This window comes from Schistocerca nitens, chromosome 7, assembly GCF_023898315.1.
Source record: "Schistocerca nitens isolate TAMUIC-IGC-003100 chromosome 7, iqSchNite1.1, whole genome shotgun sequence".
Lineage (NCBI taxonomy): Eukaryota > Metazoa > Arthropoda > Insecta > Orthoptera > Acrididae > Schistocerca > Schistocerca nitens.
Window position 1 is genome coordinate 380675167 of NC_064620.1, and position 22042 is coordinate 380697208.

General features: G+C 39.6%; 1 protein-coding gene across 1 annotated transcript in view; it reads left to right on the plus strand.

Moving 5' to 3' along the window:
• The window catches only part of LOC126195651 (putative neural-cadherin 2), a 44581-nt gene that overhangs the window by 17426 nt on the left and 5113 nt on the right, over positions 1-22042 (plus strand). Inside the window, exons 4-6 of the mRNA XM_049934276.1 lie at positions 1076-1189; positions 1265-1451; positions 18446-18635. Of these exons, the coding sequence (XP_049790233.1) occupies positions 1076-1189; positions 1265-1451; positions 18446-18635 (491 nt within the window). The remainder of the gene's footprint in view (positions 1-1075; positions 1190-1264; positions 1452-18445; positions 18636-22042) is intronic.

The following is a 22042-nucleotide window of genomic DNA, read 5'->3' on the forward strand; positions in this document are numbered from 1 at the left end:
AAGCACTATGGGACTTAACATCTGAGCTCATCAGTCCCCTGGACATAGAACTACTTAAACCTAACTAATCTAAGGACATCACACATATCCATGACCAAGGCAGGATTCGAACCTGCGACCGTAGCAGCAGCACAATTCCAGACTGAAGAGTCTAAAACTGCTCGGCCACAGCAGCTGACCGTAGTCAAATGAAACCAGGTGTTGCTGAGTAAATTAGGTTAGGGAATGAGACACTAAAGTGGTAGATGAATTTTGTTATTTGGGACGCAAAATAACTGATGATGACCATAGTAGAGAGCATATAAAATCTAGACTGCCACTGTCAAGAAAAGTATTTCTGAAGAAGAGAAATTTTTAATATAAAATATAGATTTAATCGTAAATAAGTCTTTTCCGAAAGTATTTATATGGAGTGTAGCCGTTTATGAAAGTGAAACATGGACAATAAACAGTTTAGACAAGAAGTGAATGGAAGCTTTTGAAATGTGGTGCTATAGAAGAATGTCGAAGAGTAGTGGGTAGGTCGTGAATCTAATGAGGAGGAACCAAATAGAATTGGGGAGAAAAGAATTTTTTTGTGTCACTAGCTGACTAGAAGAATGGATAGTTTGGTAGTACAGATTCTGAGACTTCAGGGGGTCACCAGTTTAATACTGGAGGGAAGTGTGGAGAGTAAAAATTGTAGAGGAAAACCAAGAGATTAACACAGTAAGCAGATTCAGAAAGATGTAAGTTGCAGTACTTATTCAGAGGGAAGGCTTGCTTGGGATAGAGTTTCATGGAGACTGTATCAAGCCAGTCTTTGGAATAAAGACTACAACAGCAGCAGCAGCAACAACAACAACAACAAAAGGAAGCATTAATACATTTATGAATGTAAATTAGTGTGTCTATGACCCTAGTTTTAAGCTAAATAAAGTAATCTTATTAACTCACACTAATCTTACCAAACTGCTAATATTATAAGCAAATTCTCTCCTGTCTTACTTCAGAATTGTCACTGTCCAGATGTATTGTTGCTTTTGTTGTACATTTCTGTGTTATTTATTTTGTGAATTAATATGCATTGTTGCAGATACGAAACAGTGTTCTTGTATTTCGTTACAACTTGAACAGCTATTATTCTGAAGAGATAGCTATATGCTTGTGCTTTATCCCTGTAAATGATGGATATTGGCATACAGTGAAAGTGAGTATACTTTATAGTTATTAATGGGGTGGTGGTGTAGATTTCTTTCATCCACTATTGAATTTTCTTTTGTAGGCATCTCGTTATGGCTCAACAGCTTTTCTTCAGATTGATGATGGTGAAAATGCACAATACAATGGGACATTCTCCTTTAGAGGGCACCAACTGCTTGTAGCTGATAAAAGAGAAGGGATATATGCAGGTGGCAAAGCTGAATACACAGGAATGAAGACATTTGAAATACAGGCTGATTTTAAAAATGGTACACACTTTTTAAAGCTATATGCACGTAATAAGTAACTGCCACAATTACTTATTCTTCAGTGCTGAAACAGTGAGATCTGAGCATTAAAATTAACAGAATTTAGATACCTGCATGATTTTATTATCAAGATTTGCTAATAATGTAGACTTGCAGTACTCTTGTTATATGACAACTGGGGGTGTAATCAAAAGGATATGATACTTCCCTTATTTTTTAGATAATTGATAATGATCAGGAACCCTGGTAGTAGGTAATAGGAATGACTAGTAATACATTTTCATATAAAAATAGAAAACTTAACAGACAGCAGGAAACATACATGAGCAAGAAGTAACAAAAATATCTGGCAGTCCAAACTTAACAGTCTCTTCTATTTAGTAAAAGTGAAAAATTACAACTTTTTGGAAATTGTATGGAGAAGTCAGATGATGCAATGGGGTGCATAGTGCAAAATGCAAATTAGTGGTGAAATGGCCAGAAAAAGAAATGTGTAATGCACAAAAACTGAGAACATGGACTGTTGAAGTAGAAAACACACACTTTCACATTCATTCATATTGTGATTGTATTTGTGTGACTTTATTTGTGTTTTACACTTCAGAAAAAGGACTTTTGTCTGAAAGCTCAAATATTTTAGCTATATATTAGCAAGCTTTTTCATTTTGCCTGCTGACAACTTCACAGCTCCTCTATGTAGTGTGGGTAGCAATCTATGCTTTCCATATTTTCAGTATTCATTGGCAGTTAATTGGTTGCATGTCATTAGTTTTTACTGTATTTTATTATTTTTTATTTCATTGTATAATTTCTATTATTGTAACATAAACTAGGCAATGATAGGCAGAGATGGATTCAAATCAAACTGTCAAATATTAAAGAAAGGACATGAGGTGGTAGTAGTAATAACAAGAAGTGGGAAACAACAAAAGCAAATGAAAGGAAAATAAAAAAATAAGTAATGGATAGTGAAGTTAACAGCAGAAATGTGATAGAGAAGAATAAAAGATTCCGGAAGAGGGCTGACATAAAGGGTGGAGACATGAATAAAATATGAATTGTAATGCTAGAGATTAGAATTAGAATTAAGAATGCAGAGCCTCATGGTGGTTAGCAATGAATAAAAACCTCTTGGGTTTCCAGCTGCTTCAAATGATTAAAATTACACAAGCTTTCAGCCAAGCACTCCTTGGCCACTGGCAAGCGGTATGACTGCCAGTGGGCTGCTGGTATGTCATTACATTCACTAGCTGCCAACTTTGATGTCACAGGTGCTCACAGCATCACTGTATAAGGGCATATGTTGACTTGGCAACTGATGCCCTTGCTCCAACTGCGCAATCACTGGATCCCATGCCGAGCTGAGCTGCAAGTTGCTGTCTCTATTAATGGTGTTATTGGTGACTTTTATTTCAACGGCTTCTTTAATTACACAGTCTCAGAAACTGATAGTATGGGCCACAACAATTGTTTCATGAAATCTGGTATGGTGGCCATTTTCCAAAGCACATTCAACTAAAGCATATTTCTCAGGGTTGTGTAGGCAATAGAACCTCTCATGCTCCTTCCAATGTACTTTTACGGTGTGTACTGTTTGATGTGAGACTGGCAACACTTGCAATGTATCCTTTAGAGCATAGGTGTTTTGTGACCAGCAGTATCTGTAACTGATCTACATAATTACAGTATTTTTGTCAGAGATCTGAAGATCAATTCGATCTTGTCTTTTCAGCAGGCGGTTTATCTTGCCCATCATGGAGCCACAGAATAGCAAGAAAGCAAGTATCTTTTCCTGCTCCTTGTCAGTGGTCATATTGTGATTCTTGCTTGGAATCACATCATAAATAAATTTACAAGTACAAAAGATCATAGCAAAGAGGTCGTATTGTATTCATTTGGACTTAGAGTGCAGGGAATGGAGAGGGGAGGCAGGCAATATTTTAGACTGCAACCACAATTATGAAATAGCATTTACACTGTTGACCATTAAAACTGCAACACTAAGAGCTACAAAAAGTAATGAAATTTTTCTTATGGTGTATGAACAGTGTAGCAGGAAGAAGACAAGTAAATTTGTCAGTGATTTCAGGATACACAGGATGCAAAATTTAGTACACAGACATTCCACCTCTGGTTGTGAGAATGGCTCTAAGATGGGAAATAAGTACTAACAAAGAGATAGAGGGGCTGGCCAGTACTTACCTCAGCTCAGTACAGCCGATAGATACACAAAACAGAACAGAAAATTTACATTCCTAGCTTTCGGAACTTTGTTCCTTCATCAGGGAGGAGAGAGGGGGAAAAAAGGGAAGAAGGGAAAGTGGATTCAGTTACTCACAACCCAGGTTATGAAGCAACAGCGAAAGGTAAACAGGGAGGATAGCAAGGATGGAGGCATGGTTGTCAGAGGGAAGCCAAAGATTTCCATCAATCATTTGGCTCTAAGATGGCTCAAACGTGGCTGGGCATCGAATCAAGGTGAACATGGGTAATATGCGTCTGTATTTCATGCTTCTTCAACTCCATTCTGGAGTTCATCAGTAGTTGTGGGGTGGTCACATGCCAGTGTCTCAGCAACATATGACCAGCTGTTTTCAGTGGGTGAGAGATCTGGAAAATGTGCTCCCCAAGCCAGCAGTTAAACGTCCTCTTTATCGATGTAGTTCCCTATAGCACAAGCAGCATCTTGTTGAAAGATAATGTCACACAGTCTTCAGAGGAAAGTCACAGCCACAAGTTGTAATGTCGCAGAATTTTAATGCTTGCTGTCCAAACATCCAACTATGTCAAACAGAGTTGATCATGTTATGCACCCAATGGCATGCTAGACCATCATGCCAGGTGTAGGGCCCATAAATTATGACAATAACTATCTCGCAACATTTGTTCTAAAGAACCTTCAACACAAATTAATCCATCATGATGCTGTATGTAGAGCCAGGAGTTACCTGAAAAATTGATGTGGTGCCACTTCTATGTCTGGTGCTATCATCAGGTAAAACACTGTCAGCCTGTCTATTTCTGATGCCATGTCCAGGGAAGACCCAGCAGTAATCACCATGTTGATAGTCCTTGGTGGTCCAGATGTGATCACATTATCTGTGGGTACTCATCTTGCTGCCAACAGGCTCATTTTATTGCAGTACAATCCTTTGTGGTGAACAAACAAGACATCTGCCCTCTTAGGTGCTAGTTGTGTGGGGCCTTTGAGCTTCTGCAGGGCATCGAGTACCTCCCTCCTGAATCCACTGATTCCATTTTTGCCTGATGATAGTACCCTAACTAATATGAGCAACAATATTATGGGATGACAAAATGATCTAAATATGCCATGATCCTACCACTGTTGAATTTCAGTACATTTTGGTAGGTAATTCTCTTTCTTAAATACAATCTGCACTGAAACAACTATAATTCAAATGTGATTTCACAATGAGAAACTCACAGTGTAATCTTTCCTTATACACCAAATCTAGATGGCATTCTTCCTACTGACTATGTGTGGTTGCACTGAAATGCTAATAATTAACATATCCAGGCATGCCAACTTGATGATTGTTGCGGCAGTGGCACAGAGTGTGGGATTGCTTGTCATTGGTAGCTCCAATGTTAGGCGGGTGATGGAGCCCCTTGGAGATATGGCAGCTAAGGACGGGAAGAAAGCCACAGCACAGCCACAAGTGTGCATACTGGGGGGGAGTCATTCAAGATGTGGAAAGGGTCCTTCTGGTTGCCATGAAGGGTACAGGGTGCAGCCAATTGCAGATGGTGGCGCATGTCATCACTAATGATGTGTGTCGCTATAGATTGGAAGAGATTCTCTCAGGTTTCTGGCAGCTATCTGAGTTTGTGAAGACTGCCAGTCTTGTTAGTGAGATGAAGGCAGAGCTCACCATCTGCAGCATCATAGACAGGACCGATTCTGGACCTGTGGTACAGAGCCAAGTGGAGGGTCTGACAGATCTGCGACCATGTAGGCTGCAGATTCCTCAACTTGCACCATAGGGTGGTGGGGTTTCAAGTTCTGCTAAATAGGTCAGGTGTCCACTTCACACAGAAGGCAGCTACAAGGATAGCAGAGGCTGTGAGACGTGGACTGGGCAGTTTTTTAGATTAGACAGTCTTGGAAAAGATCAAAAAGGGCTCCAGTCTCAAAGGGTACAGGGCAAAGAAACGACAAGAATCAACCAAGCAACAGTCGGTATTGTAGTTGTAAATTGTCGTAGCTGTGTTGGAAAAGTACCAGAGCTTCAAGCGCTGATAGAAAGCACTGACGCTGAAATCATTATAGGAATAGAAAGCTGGCTAAAACCAGAGATAAATTCTGATGAAATTTTTATAGAGGCACAAACCGTGTTCAGAAAGGATAGATTAAATAAAGTAGGTGGCAGTGTGTTTGTGTCTGTTGGTAGTAGTTTATCTTGTAGTGAAGTTGAAATAGATAGTTCCTGCGAATTACTAAGGGTAGATGTTATACTCAACAGCCATGCCAAAATAATAATTGGCTCCTTCTACCAACTCAGATGATATAATAGCTGAATGCTTCAAAGAAAACTTGAATCTCATAAGAAATAAGTACCCCACTCATACAGTTATAATTGGTGGAGACTTCAATTTACCCTCGATTTGTTGGCGAAAATAAATGTTCAAAGCTGGTGGTAGACAGAAAACATCATCTGAAATTGTACTAAATGCTTTCTCTGAGAATTACTTTGAACAATTAGTTCATGAGCCCACATGAATTGTAAATGGTTGCAAAAACACACTTGACCTCTTAGCCACAAATAATCCTGATCTAATAGAGAGCATCATGACGGATACAGGGATGCAAGGTCATTGTAGCGAGGCTCAAAACCACATCAACCCAAACCACTAAAAATAAACGCAAAATATATCTATTTAAAACAGCAGATAAAAATTCGCTTGATGCCTTCCTAAGAGAGAGTCTCCATTCCTTCCAAGCTAATTATGTAAGTGTCAACCAGATATGGCTCAAATTCAAAGATACAGTATTGACAGCAATAGATAGATTTATACTGCCTAAGTTAATAAGAGACAGGACTGATCTACCATGGTATGCAAAACATGTCAGAACACTGTTGCAGAAGCAACAAAAAAAGCATGCCAAATTCATAAGAATGCAAAATCCCCAAGACTGGCTAAGTTTCATGGAAGCTCAAAATTTAGTGCGGACATTAATGCGAGATGCTTTCAATAGTTTCCACAATGAAATATTGTCTCAAAATATGGTAGATAACCCAAAGAGATTCTGGCCGTATGTAAAGTACACGAGTGGCTAAAACTAGTCAATACCGTCACTGTGCGATAGCGATGGAAATGTTACCAATGATAGTGCCACTAAAGCGGAATTACTAAATACAGTTTTCTGTAATTCCTTCATGAAAGAAGATGAAGTAAATATTCCAGAATTCAAAACCAGAACAGCTGTTAACATGTGTGACATAAAAGTAGCTATCTTAGGTGTTGCGAAACAACTCAAATCACCTAAGAAAGGCAAGTCTTCCGGTCCAGATGGTATACCAATCACGTTCCTTTCAGAGTATGCAAACACAGCAGCGCCTTTCTTAGCAATCATATACAACTGCCCACTTGACGAAAGGTCTGTTCCTAAAGACTGGAAAGTAGCACAGGGCACACCAATATTCAATAAAGGAAATAGGAGTAACCCATTGAATTACAGACCCATATCATTGACCTCCCCCCCCCCCTCCCAACCCCCCCCCCCCCAATGAACCATGGACCATGCACCTTGCCATTGGTGGGGAGGCTTGTGTGCCTCAGCGATACAGATAGTCGTACCGTAGGTGCAACCACAACGGAGGGGTATCTGTTGAGAGGCCAGACAAAAGTGTGGTTTCTGAAGAGGGGCAGCAGCCTTTTCAGTAGTTGCAGGGGCAACAGTCTGGATGATTGGCTGATTTGGCCTTGTAACACTAACCAAAACGGCCTTGCTGTGCTTGTATTGTGAACGGCTGAAATCAAGGGTAAACTACAGCTGTAATTTTTCCCGAGGGCATGCAGCTTTACTGTATGGTTAAATGATGATGGCGTCCTCTTGGGTAAAAAATTCCGGATGTAAAATAGTCCCCTATTCGGATCTCCGAGCGGGGACCACTCAAGAGGATGTCGTTATCAGGAGAAAGAAAACTGGCATTCTATGGATCGGAGCATGGAATGTTAGATCCCTTAATCGGGCAGGTAGGTTAGAAAATTTAAAAAGGGAAAGGGATAGGTTAAAGTTAGATATAGTGGGAATTAGTGAAGTTTGGTGGCAGGAGGAACAAGACTTTTGGTCAGGCGAATACAGGGTTATAAATACAAAATCAAACAGGGGTAATGCAGGAGTAGGTTTAATCATGAATAAAAAATAGGAGTACGGGTAAGCTACTACAAACAGCATAGTGAACGCATTATTGTGGCCAAGATAGACACAAAGCCCATGCCTACTACAGTAGTAAAAGTTTATATGCCAACTAGCTCTGCAGATGACGAAGAAATTGAAGAAATGTATGATGAAATAACAGAAATTATTCAGATAGTGAAGGGAGACGAAAATTTAATAGTCATGGGTGACTGGAATTCCGTAGTAGGAAAAGGGAGAGAAGGAAACGTAGTAGGTGAATATGGATTGGGAAGAAAAAATGAAAGAGGAAGCTGCCTGGTAGAATTTTGCACAGGGCACAACTTAATCATAGCTAACACTTGGTTCAAGAATCATAAAAGAAGGTTGTATACATGGAAGAAGCCTAGAGATACTGACAGGTTTCAGATAGATTATATAATGGTAAGAGAGAGATTTAGGAACCAGATTTTACACTGTAAGACATTTCCAGGGGCAGATGTGGACTCCGACCACAATCCATTGGTTATGAACTGTAGATTACAAATGAAGAAACTGCAAAAAGGTGGGAATTTAAGAAGATGGGTCCTGGATAAACTGACTAAACCAGAAGTTGTACAGAGTTTCAGGGAGAGCATGATGGAACAACTGACATGAATGGGGGAAAGAAATACAGTAGAAGAAGAATGGGTAGCTTTGAGGGATGAAATAGTGAAGGCAGCAGAGGATGAAGTAGGTAAAAAGACGAGGGCAACTAGAAATCCTTGGGTAACAGAAGAAATGTTGAACTTAATTGATGAAAGGAGAAAATATAAAAATGCAGCAAATGAAGCAGGCAAAAAGGAATACAAATGTCAAAAAATGAGCTCAACAGGAAGTGCAAAATGGCTAAGCAGGGATGGCTAGAGGACAAAAGTAAGGATGTAGAGGCGTATCTCACCAGAGGTAAGATAGATACTGCCTACAGGAAAATTAAAGAGACCTTTGGAGAAAAGAGACCCACTTGCATGAATATCAAGAGCTCAGATGGAAACCCAGTTCTAAACAAAGAAGGGAAAGCAGAAAGGTGGAAGGAGTATATAGAGGGTCTATACAAGGGCGAAACTCTTGAGCAGAATATTATGGAAATTGAAGAGGATGTAGATGAAGATGAAATGGGAGATATGATACTGTGTGAAGAGTTTGACAGAGCACTGAAAGAACTGAGCTGAAGTAATGCCCCAGGAGTAGACAACATTCCATTAGAACTACTGACAGCCTTGGGAGAGCCAGTCCTGACAAAACTCTACCATCTAGTGAGCAAGATACATGAGACAGGCGAAATACCATCAGACTTCAAGTTGTTGTTGTTGTTGTGGTCTTCAGTCCTGAGACTGGTTTGATGCAGCTCTCCATGCTACTCTATCCCGTGCAAGATTCTTCATCTCCCAGTACCTACTGCCAAGTACATCCTTCTGAATCTGCTTAGTGTATTCATCTCTTGGTCTCCCTCTACGATTTTTACCCTCCACGCTGCCCTCCAATACTAAATTGGTGATCCCTTGATGCCTCAACACATGTCCTACCGATTGATCCCTTCTTCTAGTCAAGTTGTGCCACAAACTTCTCTTCTCCCCAATCCTATTCAATACTTCCTCATTAGTTATGTGATCTACCCATCTAATCTTCAGCATTCTTCTGTAGCACCACATTTCAAAAGCTTCTATTCTCTTCTTGTCCAAACTATTTATCGTCCATGTTTCACTTCCATACATGGCTACACTCCATACAAATACTTTCAGAAATGACTTCCTGACACTTAAATCTATACTCGATGTTAACAAATTTCTCTTCCTCTGAAACGCTTTCCTTGCCATTGCCAGTCTACATTTTATATCCTCTCAACTTCGACCATCATCAGTTATTTTGCTCCCCAAATAGCAAAATTCCTTTACTACTTTAAGTGTCTCATTTCCTAATCTAATTCCCTCAGCATCACCCGATCTAATTCGACTACATTCCATTATCCTCCTTTTCCTTTTGTTGATGTTCATCTTATAGCCTCCTTTCAAGACACTATCCATTCCATTCAACTACTCTTCCAAGTCCTTTGCTGTCTCTGACAGAATTACAATGTCATCGGCGAACCTTAAAGTTTTTATTTCTTCTCCATGGATTTTAATAGCTACTCCGAATTTTTCTTTTGTTTCCTTCACTGCTTGCTCAGTATACAGATTCAGACTTCAAGAAGAATATAATAATTCCAATCCCAAAGAAAGCAGGTGTTGACAGATGTGAAAATTACCGAACCATCAGTTTAATAAGTCGGATGCAAAATACTAACGCGAATTCGTTACAGATGAATGGAAAAACTAGTAGAAGCTGACCTCGGGGAAGACCAGTTTGGATTCCATAGAAAAATTGGAACACGTGAGGCAAAACTAACCCTACGACTTATCTTAGAAGAGAGATTAAGGAAAGGCAAACCTACGTTTCTAGCATTTGTAGACTTAGAGAAAGCGTTTGACAATGTTGACTAGAATACTCTCTTTCAAATTCTCAAGGTGGCAGGGGTAAAATACAGAGAGCGAAAGGCTATTTACAATTTGTACAGAAACCAGATGGTAGTTATACGAGTCGAGGGACACAAAAGGGAAGCAGTGGTTGGGAAGGGAGTGAGACAGGGTTGTAGCCTCTCCCTGTTGTTATTCAATCTGTATATTGAGCAAGCAGTGAAGGAAACAAAAGAAAAATTCGGAGTAGGCATTAAAATCCATGGAGAAGAAATAAAATCTTTGAGGTTCGCAGATGACACTGTAATTCTATCATGGACAGCAAAGGACTTGGAAGAGCAGTTGAACGGAATGGATAGTGTCTTGAAAGGAGGATATGAGATGAACATCAACAAAAGCACAACGAGGATACGTACTGCAGCCTACATCCTTCTGAATCTGCTTAGTGTATTCATCTCTTGGTCTCCCTCTACGATTTTTACCCTCCACGCTGCCCTCCAATACTAAATTGGTGATCCCTTGATGCTTCAGAACATGTCCTAACAACCGATCTCTTCTTCTTGCCAAGTTGTGCCACAAACTTCTCTTCTCCCCAATCCTATTCAATACTTCCTCAGCCGGCCGCGGTGGTCTAGCGGTTCTGGCGCTGCAGTCCGGAACCGTGGGACTGCTACGGTCGCAGGTTCGAATCCTGCCTCGGGCATGGGTGTGTGTGATGTCCTTAGGTTAGTTAGGTTTAAGTAGTTCTAAGTTCTAGGGGACTTATGACCTAAGATGTTGAGTCCCATAGTGCTCAGAGCCATTTTTGAATACTTCCTCATTAGTTACGCAATCTACCCATCTAATCTTCAGCATTCTTCTGTAGCACCACATTTCAAAGGCTTCTATTCTCTTCTTGTCCAAAGTATTTATCGTCCATGTTTCACTTCCATACATGGCTACACTCCATACGAATACTTTCAGAAACGACTTCCTGACATTTAAATCTACACTCGATGTTAACAAATTTCTCTTCTTCAGAAACGCTTTCCTTGCCATTGCCAGTCTACATTTTATATCCTCTCTACTTCAACCATCATCAGTTACTTTGGTCCCCAAATAGCAAAACTCCTTTATTACTTTAAGTGTCTCATTTCCTAATCAAATCCCCTCAGCATCGCCCGACTTAATTCGACTACATTCCATTATTATCGTTTTGCTTTTGTTGACGTTCATCTTATATCCTCCTTTCAAGACACTGTCCATTCTGTTCAACAACTCTTCCAAGTCCTTTGCTGTCTCTGACAGAATTACAATGTCATCGGCGAAACTCAAACTTTTACTTTTTCTCCATGAATTTTAATACCTATTTCGAATTTTTCTTTTGTTTCCTTTACTGCTTGTTCAATATACAGATTGAATAACATCCAGGAGAGGCTATAACCCTGTCTCACTCCCTTCCCAACCACTGCTTCCCTTTCATGTCCCTCGACTCTTATAACAGCCATCTGGTCTCTGTACAAATTGTAAATAGCCTTTCGCTCCCTGTATTTTACCCCTGCCACCTTCAGAATTTGAAAGAGATTATTCCAGTCAACATCGTCAAAAGCTTTCTCCAAGTCTACAAATTCTAGAAACATAGATTTGCCTTTTCTTAATCTAGCTTCTAAGATAAGTCGTAGGGTCAGTATTGCCTCACGTGTTCCCATATTTCTATGGAATCCAAACTGATCTTCCCCGAGGTCGGCTTCTACCAGTTTCTCCAATCATGTGTACAGAATTCGCGTTAGTATTTTGCAGCCGTGACTTATTAAACTGACAGTTTGGTAATTTTCACATCTGTCAACGCCTGTTTTCTTTGGGATTGTAATTATTACATTCTTCTTGAAGTCTGAGGGTATTTCGCCTGTCTCATACATTTCGCTCACCAGATGGTAGATTTTTGTCAGGACTGGCTCTCCCAAGGCTGTCAGTAGTTCTAATGGAATGTTATCTACTCCCGGGGCCTTGTTTTGACTTAGGTGTATCAGTGCTCTGTCAAACTCTTCACACAGTATCGTATCTCCCATTTCATCTTCATCTACATCCTCTTCCATTTCCATAATATTGTCACCAAGAAGATCGCCCTTGTATAGTCCCTCTATATACTCCTTCCACCTTTCTGCTTTCCCTTCTTTGCTTAGAACTGGGTTTCCATCTGAGCCCTCGATATTCATGCAAGTGGTTCTCTTTTCTCCAAAGGTCTCTTTAATCTTCCTGTAGGCAGTATCTATCTTACCCCTAGTGAGGTAAGCCTCTACATCCTTACATTTGTCCTCTAGCCATGCCTGCTTAGACATTTTGCACTTCCTGTCGATCTCATTTTTGAGACATTTGTATTCCTTTTTGGCTGCTTCATTTACTGCATTTTTATATTTTCTCCTTTCATCAATTAAATTCAGTATTTATTCTGTCACCCAAGGATTTCTACTAGCCCTCATCTTTTTACCTACTTCATCCTCTGCTGCCTTCATCACTTCATCCCTCAAAGCTACCCATTTTTCTTCTACTGTATTTCTTCCCCCATTCTTGTCAATCATTCCCTAATTCTCTTCCTGAAACTCTCTACAACTTCTGGTTCCTTCAGTTTATCCAGGTCCCATCTCCTCAAATTCTCTTTGCAGTTTCTTCAGTTTTAATCTACAGCTCATAACCAATAGATTGTGGTCAGAGTCCACATCTGGCCCTGGAAATGTCTTACAATTTAAAACCTGGTTCCTAAATCTCTGTCTTACCATTATATAATCTATCTGATATCTTCTAGTATCTCCAGGGTTCTTCCATGTATACAACCTTCTTTCATGATTCTTGAACCAAGTGTTAGGTATGATTAAGTTGTGCTCTGTGCAAAATTCTCCCAGTCGACTTCCTCTTTCATTTCTTAGCCCCAATCCATATTCACCTACTATGTTTCCTTCTCTCCCTTTTCCTACTCTTGATTTCCAATCACCCATGACTATTAAATTTTCATCTCCCTTCACTACCTGAATAATTTCTTTTATCTCATCATACATTTCATCAATTTCTTCGTCATCTGCAGAGCTAGTTGGCATATAAACTTTTACTACTGTTGTAGGCGTGGGCTTTGTGTCTATCTTGGCCACAATAATGCGTTCACTATGTTGTTTGTAGTAGCTTACCCGAACTATTTTTTTATTCATTATTAAACCTACTCCTGCATTACCCCTATTTGATTTTGTATTTATGATCCTGTATTCGCCTGACCAAAAATCTTGTTCATCCTGCCACCGAACTTCACTAAGTCCCACTACCGTATTTACTCGAATTTAAGCCGCACTCGAATCTAAGCCACACCTGAAAAATGAGACTCGAAATTCAAGGGGAGAGAAAAGTTTTAGGCCGCACTTCCAAATTGAAACAAAGTTGGTCCATTGTAATATGAGACACAATTTAGGTTAAATGAATGACGATACAGCTGTAGTAGTTTGGTTCGAGTCGTAAGCTTAGCAGTTAAGCTTTACCAGGTAGCCGTTGTTATGCGTCAGGCGCTCAGTCCTTATTTATACGGGTACCCTTCCTTTTTACGTGCTTCGTCTGGTTTGAATTGATTGCTTATTTTTCTTTGATCTGACAAGTGCAGTTCTCTTTGTTATAGGTGTTTCCATCACTCAGAGCTGAAAATGTATTACTGTACTGTGTCATGCATTGTTTGTCGCATTCTGAAAATGAGGGTTTACGGCCTGTCGCCGCTCGCGGCATGGCTTGCTTTTGTGCACACTGCTGCTGCTTACAATTAAAAAAAACAAAGAGAGGAATCATCTCATTAGCGAAACAATGGCAAGAGACTGGTATTCGTTGCTACTTACACTGCTGCTTTCTTTGATAATGATCAACAAGAACCAAATAATAGACTGCGTATGATAGAAGATGTTCTGAACGAGAATTTAGCGAAATTTTTTTCCGTTTGAAAATCTTTGCAGACGCCTCTTACGTACATTACATTATGCACAGAAATTAGTCATCTTAGATTTAAAAATCTAATCAATTGCCGTGCTTCATTTCTGACTGTATCACTATTAGGCATAAGAATAATACGAATATAAACATGACATGGTATGTATATTCTTCCGCGTCTGCTGTTGTCTCACTCTAGTTTCGTAGTTTATTAGGCGGACAGGATTTAAATGAGATAGCAGCAAACACGAAAGAATACATGGCAAAATGTTTATATTTGTATTATTCTTATGGTGAAGAGAATACTGCATGTGATTCACAATTCATAAAAGTTCCTATTAGCAACCATTTCTTCTCACAGTTAGGAAAAAATTCAGAAAGCAGAGCTGGCCATATTGACAAATATCCCAAACAGTCTTGCCAGTTGGATTTTCGTAGTACATTGAAATGCTGCTATGTTCAAAGAGGAACAATACGGAATTTGTATTTACTTCGTTGGATAATGTATGAAAATGCAGTGGTCGAAACTCGGGGCAGAAAAAAAAAAAAGCTCAAATTCCACCTTTTTTTTTTTATTTATTTATTGACGCAGAGGTTTTGGTGCTAGTATTTGTCTTTGTGCCTGCGAAGCATGCCTGCGTAGCGCTACATATATTCGACGACAGAAGTTAGTTGTGGTGGCACCTACCAACATTTTTCAGAACTTCCGCTTACTTTGCACTCGATTCTAAGCCACAGGCGGTTTTTTGGATTACAGAAACCGGAAAAAAAGTGCGGCTTAGATTCGAGTAAATACGGTATCTCTAACTTTAACCTATCCATTTCCTTTTTTAAATTTTCTAACCTACCTGCCCGATTAATGGATCTGACATTCCACGCTCCGATCCGTAGAACGCCAGTTTTCTTTCTCCTGATAACGACGTCCTCCTGAGTAGTTCCCGCCCGGAGATCCGAATGGGGGACTATTTTACCTCCGGAATATTTTACCCAAGAGGACGCCATTATCATTTATCCTTACAGTAAAGCTGCATGCCCTCGGGAAAAATTACGGCCGTAATTTCCCCTTGCTTTCAGCCGTTCGCAGTACCAGCACAGCAAGGCCGTTTTGGTTAATGTTACAAGGCCATATCAGTCAATCATCCAGACTGTTGCCCCTGTAACTACTGAAAAGGCTGCTGCCCTTCTTCAGGAGCCATACATTTGTCTGGCCTCTCAACAGATACCCCTCCGTTGTGGTTGCACCTACGGTACGGCTATCTTTGTCGCTGAGGCACGCAAGCCTCCCGACCAATGGCAAGGTCTATGGTTCATTGGGGGGGATGGTCAAAGTAGAGAGGATATAAAATGTAGACTGGCAATGGCAAGGAAAGCGTTTCTGAAGAAGAGAAATTTGTTAACATCGAGCATAGATTTAAGTGTCAGGAAGTCATTTCTGAAAGTATTTGTATGGAGCGTAGCCATGTATGGAAGTGAAACATGGATGATAAATAGTTTGGACAAGAAGAGAATAGAAGTTTTTGAAATGTGGTGTTACAGAAGAATGCTGAAGATTAGATGGATAAATCACACAACTAATGAGGAGGTATTGATTAGAAATGGGGATAAGAGGAGTTTGTGGCATAACTTGACTAGAAGAAGGGATTGGTTGGTAGGACATGTTCTGAGACATCAAGGGATCACCAATTTAGTATTGGAGGGTAGCGTGGAGGGTAAAAATCATAGAGGGAGACCAAGAGATGAATACACTAAGCAGATTCAGAAAGATGTAGGCTGCAGTACGTAGTGGGAGATGAAGAAGCTTGCACAGGATAGAGTAGCATGGAGAGCTGCATCAAACCAGTCTCAGGACTGAAGACCACAACAAGATCACTGACCTCAATTTGCAGTAGGATTTTGGAGCATATACTGTACTCGAACATTATGAATCACCTTGGGGAAAATGACTTATTGATACATAACCAACATGGATTCAGAAAATATTCTTGTGCAATAGAGCTAGCTCTTTATTCCATGAAGTAATGAGTCCTTTCGACAAGGGATCTCAGATCGATTTCATATTCCTAGATTTCCATAAGGCTTTTGATACCATTCCTCCCAAGTGACTAATAATCAAATTGCATACATATGGAGTATTGTCTCAGTTGTGTGACTGGATTCATGATTTCCTCTCAGAGAGGTCACAGTTTGTAGTGATAGACAGTAAATCATTGAGTAGAACAGAAGTGATATCAGGCATTCCGCAAGGTAGTGTCATAGGCCCATTGCTGTTCCTAATTTATACAAATGATCTAGGTGATAATCTGAGCAGCCCCCTTAGATTGTTTGCAGAAGACACTGTAATTTACTGTCTAGTAAAATCATCAGACGGTCAATTCCAATTACAAAATGATCTAGAGAGAATTTTTGTATGGTGCAAAAAGTGGCAATTAGCACTAAACAAATAGAAGTGCGAGGTCATCCACATGAGTACTAAAGGAAATCCGATAAATTTTGGGTATACAATAAATCGCACAAATCTAAGGGCTGTCCATTTGACTAAATACCTAGAAATTACAATTACGAGCAACTTAAATTGGGAAGATCACATAGATAATATTGTGGGAAAAGTGAAACAAAGACTGCACTTTGTTGGCAGAACACTTAGAAGATGTGACATACCCACTGAAGAGACAGCCTACATTACACTTGTCCGTCCTCTGCTGCAATATTGCTGCGTAGTATGGGATACTTACCAGGTAGGATAGACAGAGGACATCAAAGAAGTGCAAAGAAGGGCAGCTCGTTTCGTGTTATCGCGCGATAGGGGTGAGAGTGTCACTGATATGATACACGAGTTGGTGTGGCAGTCACTGAAACAAAGGCGGTTTTTTTTGTGGCGAGATCTATTTACGAAATTTCAATCACTAGCTTTCTCTTCCGAATGTGAAAATATTTTGTTGAGACCCACCTATGTAGGGAGAAATGATCATCATAATAAAATAAGAGAAATCAGAGCTCAAACGGAAAGATTTTGGTGTTCCTTTTACCCACGTGCCATTCGAGAGTGGAATGGTAGAGAAGTACTATGAAAATGGTTCAATGAACCCGTTGACAGGCACTTAATTGTGAATTGCAGAGTAACCATGTAGATGTATGCCAACTTCATGATGTTACAGTTTTAAAGATGCAGCAGTGTACTTTGAGGCACATTGCTGGGTGTGTTCATCATACTAATGTGAAAGCTGTATCAGTTAAAAGGCCCTCAAGATACCAGTGTTAAAAACATGTGTGTTTTATGTAGTATATTGCACTCATTTCTAAGATATGCTGTATAGTCTAATCTGAATGTTGCTGGTAACAGTCTACTTGCTCAAACCATTGTTAGGAGCATCCAGTCTTATTATTAAAATTACTGAACAATTCTGTTTCCACCAGAAGTTTCTATAATAAATGATTCTGAAGGACAGTAAATATAACTATTGTGAAAATAACTTGCAGCTTGGACATCACTGTGCAGGAATGAATGGTTTACCATGAGCATAAAACGTTAGCAGCACTTTATGCCAATCATATTTAGATAATATAAAAAATTACAGCTTAGGATAATATCTAAGTACTCAGTAATTATGTTAAATATGACTGACTGAGAGGTATTTATGAAGCAAATAATTTAGTTCATAAATTTATTCCTTTAAACATAATCCCAGAGAATTTTAAGTCTCACTCTCTCATAAACTGTGTATCTAAGAGGGGAATGGAGGAGGGGGCTTAGATTTGGGACAAAATGAGAGAGGTCTTGACATGCTGATAAATGGTTCAAATTTATCAGATACAAGAGATTTTCTTGATAGATTTTAGGAAATGAGCAGTTAAATAGCAGATAGCAAATTGTGGAGTTATTCTGTTGTGATCTTGGATCACTGGGAAATAGATGTATTGAAGGAAAAATACTGTATAATCGATGCATCTGTGGAAAGTTCAAGTACTGACATACTAATAATTTTACTTGTATTAATAGAACTAGTTTTACTGGTAATTCTGTGAAAACAGTACAACCTTTAATCAACGTAAACTATTTCTGTAGATAATTACTGATTAGAATATTATTGCTACTGTTGTTAGAAATGAAATTTACAAAATACAATACATTCTTAAAATTAGGATAAAAGATTGTAAAGGAATAAATATTAACGACCAGCTGAATATTAATTGTGCACTATCTGTAACAGGTTGTATGGATGACATCAGACTGTATGGAAAAAGTCTTCCATTACCTCCAGTGATCAATGCCACCCAGTGGGCTCAGGCAGTAGTAGCCCACAATGTAGTGTATGGTTGTACATTAAATGACTCTTGTGCCTTTGTTAACTGCCCAGAACCTCTCCGATGTGTTGAAATGTCAGATTCATATGAATGTGTGTAAGTATTCTAGCATTTTGATGATAATTCTCAAATGACTATAATAATAATTTTTTGTCAGTTAGATGAGTATTTAACACAGAGAAATCTGTCTAATCATAATCTGAATTTTCCATTGTTCCATAATCCGGTTTTCTTATTACAGTAAATACGAAAAAATGTTGTAATGGTATTACAGTGGTTTGTATTCTTCTGTAACAACAATATTATTCTAAAACGTGATACAACACATTGGTACAAGAGATTAGGTAGAGAAATGAAGTACACCCATCTGTTCTGAGGACAAAGGGAGACAAAAGTGAAAACAGAAGTGGCACAGAGGAAAGGAGGTCAAAGTTAGTACATTGGTAAGGAATATTCCAGCATTAGTTCAGGGGAGAGTGTGTCACACCAGAAAAACAGCCAGCTGTATTGACATTTCGGACCAGAAACTGCCATCAGGTGACTAGCTGCTGGCAGAAAGAAAGAGTGTGGTTGCTATTTTTGTAACAGATGTGTGTGATCCTGTTGTAGAAGTAGACTCAAAATGAAACAGTAGTCAACATTTATTGTAACATACATGGCCAAGTTAATTATCACTGCACATTAAATTTTGAGAAATGTATTATGGTACTGAAGCTGTTCTCACAAAATTGATACAATGAGACCATACCATACTCGAGGGGAACATTGGGGATTACTTTAAATACATTCATACAGATATTTTAAATATAATTATTACTCTATGCCAATAAAATATTTTAATGTTGTATAGTTGTTTATCTAAACCAAGTCGAAATACCTCCAAATTTCATAAACACTTCTCTTTTAGCATTTGATATATGACACAAAACTTTCATATTTTTCTGGGCATCTGTATCACAGGTAAAGGTGGCTCATGACAGCTTCCTCCCAGTGAAGTTAAAATGATTAAGATTTATTCAGTCTAAAAGTGAAATCTAGATTACTACCAATATGAGGTCATATTCTGGGGTAATTTGGTAAGCAAATTTTCACAATACAAAAAAAGCCATTAGAAATCATAAAGGATGTAAACCTAGAAACTCCTGTAAGCCCCTGTTTAACAGTTTAGGTATTCAAGCACCACATATTTACATTATGGAGACTGATTTTTTTTTTAAACTAAAGTAATGAGTGAGGAATAGCAGACTACTTAAACAGTACAGTCATCACCATAACAATGTTGTTGTTGTTTTTATGATCTTCAGTTAGAAGCCCAGTTTGAAGCAGCTCTGTAGAGTACTCTGTACCATGCAAGTTTCTTCACTTCTGAATAACTACTGCAACCTACGTCATTTTGAACCTGCTTACTGTATTCGTCTCTTCAATAACATAAACTACATAAAAAATAGTTGATTCTAGCAGCAACTACAAAAACAGAAACAAAAATAAAACGTAACAAAGTAAGCAAGCAAGCAAAATAAGCAAGTGATATGTGAGTAGGCAAGTGTAGCACACATATTAACAGCTACTTTCAGAATAATATAATAAGTGCAGCCGTGTGCTCTCTGAAGCAAGGTGAGTATGGTTACATGATGTCAATTTCTGGTCCAAAACTTCAGTACAGCCAAGCATTTTACTGGTTCAAGACACTCCATAGCCCAGAGATGATAGAAGGAGGGAATCTCTGTATTAAAACCAGTACAGTGCTTACCATAATACTGTCTTTGATCTCATACTCTCTTTCTGACCCCTTCCCCTTCAAATTTCTACCTCACTGTCAGCACAATAGACATGACCCTTCAGTGCTGCATGTCTATCCTCCTGCCATTCTTTTTCACCTCCCCTGGGGAACATGTCTCGAGTATTTTTGGGAATATATTCTGAATTTTCAGTAGCCTGTCATCAGAACAGCCTCCCACTGTTTTTTCATTCATTTTTTCTTTCTTTGCTTCCCTTCTACTATCCTTCCTCTGCTTTGATGTTTGAGGTTCCTCTTTTCCTTCTTCCTCCCTGTGTGCTCCTGAAGGCTGGTTAATGTATCTGATGCATAACAGGTGCTGGGTAACACATAATTCCCAGCCCCAGGTTGACAGGTAGTGTTCCTATGTACCCCCTGGTACAGGCCCAACCCAGGGAGGGTTGATTGCCTGACCTCTTACCTTCCCAAATTGTCAATTGGTCCCACTGTCAGGTGTTTGGGAGGTATGACCTGAAGTGTGAACAATCACCTAAGGTGGGTTTGCCCCCCTCAGAGGGGGCCCCCAAGTTAGAAGGGATGCACCATCAGCGATACTGGCAATCATGGGTGATTTTCTCACAATAAGCCACTCCTCTTCTTTTCAGTCTATGTCTGCTAAGTGTAAATGGTATGTGGCTAATGATTCACTGTCCTTTGCTATGGTTAATCCATTTATTATTCGGAAAGGTGTTGATGCAACTGCTGGTCCTTGAAATCTTGCTCTTGTTTATACAGTGCACTTTGCTTTTGGAGACTCAATATGATTCTCAAGCACAGCAACTGCTTGCAGCTTTACTTCATTATGGCTGTCGTGTTCATGATGAGGCCCATCAAAAGCTGAATTCTCCACACAGTGTTATTTACATTAGGCTGCTTGATGGTCTGACCAAGGTAGAAATCCAAACTTACCTCTCTGATCAGCAGTCCATCAGGTAATGAAAAAGATATATGCTTCCTTAGTGTCCACATAAACTCTTTTTCTCATGTTCGATAGAGTAGGACTTCCATCAAAGATAAAATCAGGCTATGAAGTCATCACAGTCCAACCGTAAATTCTGAGTCTAATGTGCTGCTACCAGTGTTATCATTACAACCACACTCAAATGTCCTGTCGACACCTGGCCAAATCTGTTACGTGTGGTAGGGATGCTCACCAGGGTGGTTGCCCTCCCCCTCCTCCCTGCTGTATCAATTGCAATGGCAACCATGCAGCCTCCTCCTGAGAATGTCCCACGTGTCTTGATAAGCGGGCCATCCAGGAGATCCAAGTGAAGGAAAAAATGCCTTACCCTGACACATGCAAGTTGTTGGCTAGTTGGAAGCCCTGTGTTTTACAATCCATCACTTACAGTATCATTCTTGCCACATCTAACTCATGAAGGACATCACCACACAGACTTGCAATCTCAAATTCAGCACTGTGGTTGTAAAATCACCCAGTGTCATGGTAGCATTCCCATCTCCTCCTCCTCCAGCTGTGCAACAAGCCACCAAATTTTTGCCTCACCTGGCGAAATCACCTGCTACACAACCAGCAAGTCAGATGGGATGGAAAGAATACTCTCACAAAGATTTTTTATGTGCCTCCAGCCAACAAACTTCTGAAACTTCATCTGTCAACTGCAAAGGCTCAAAGAAATCAAACAAAGGCAAATGGTCTCCTCTTCCTCTGACTCAAAGATCCTCTTCAAGGGTGTCGCTGCATGATACCTTCACCTGGCCAACC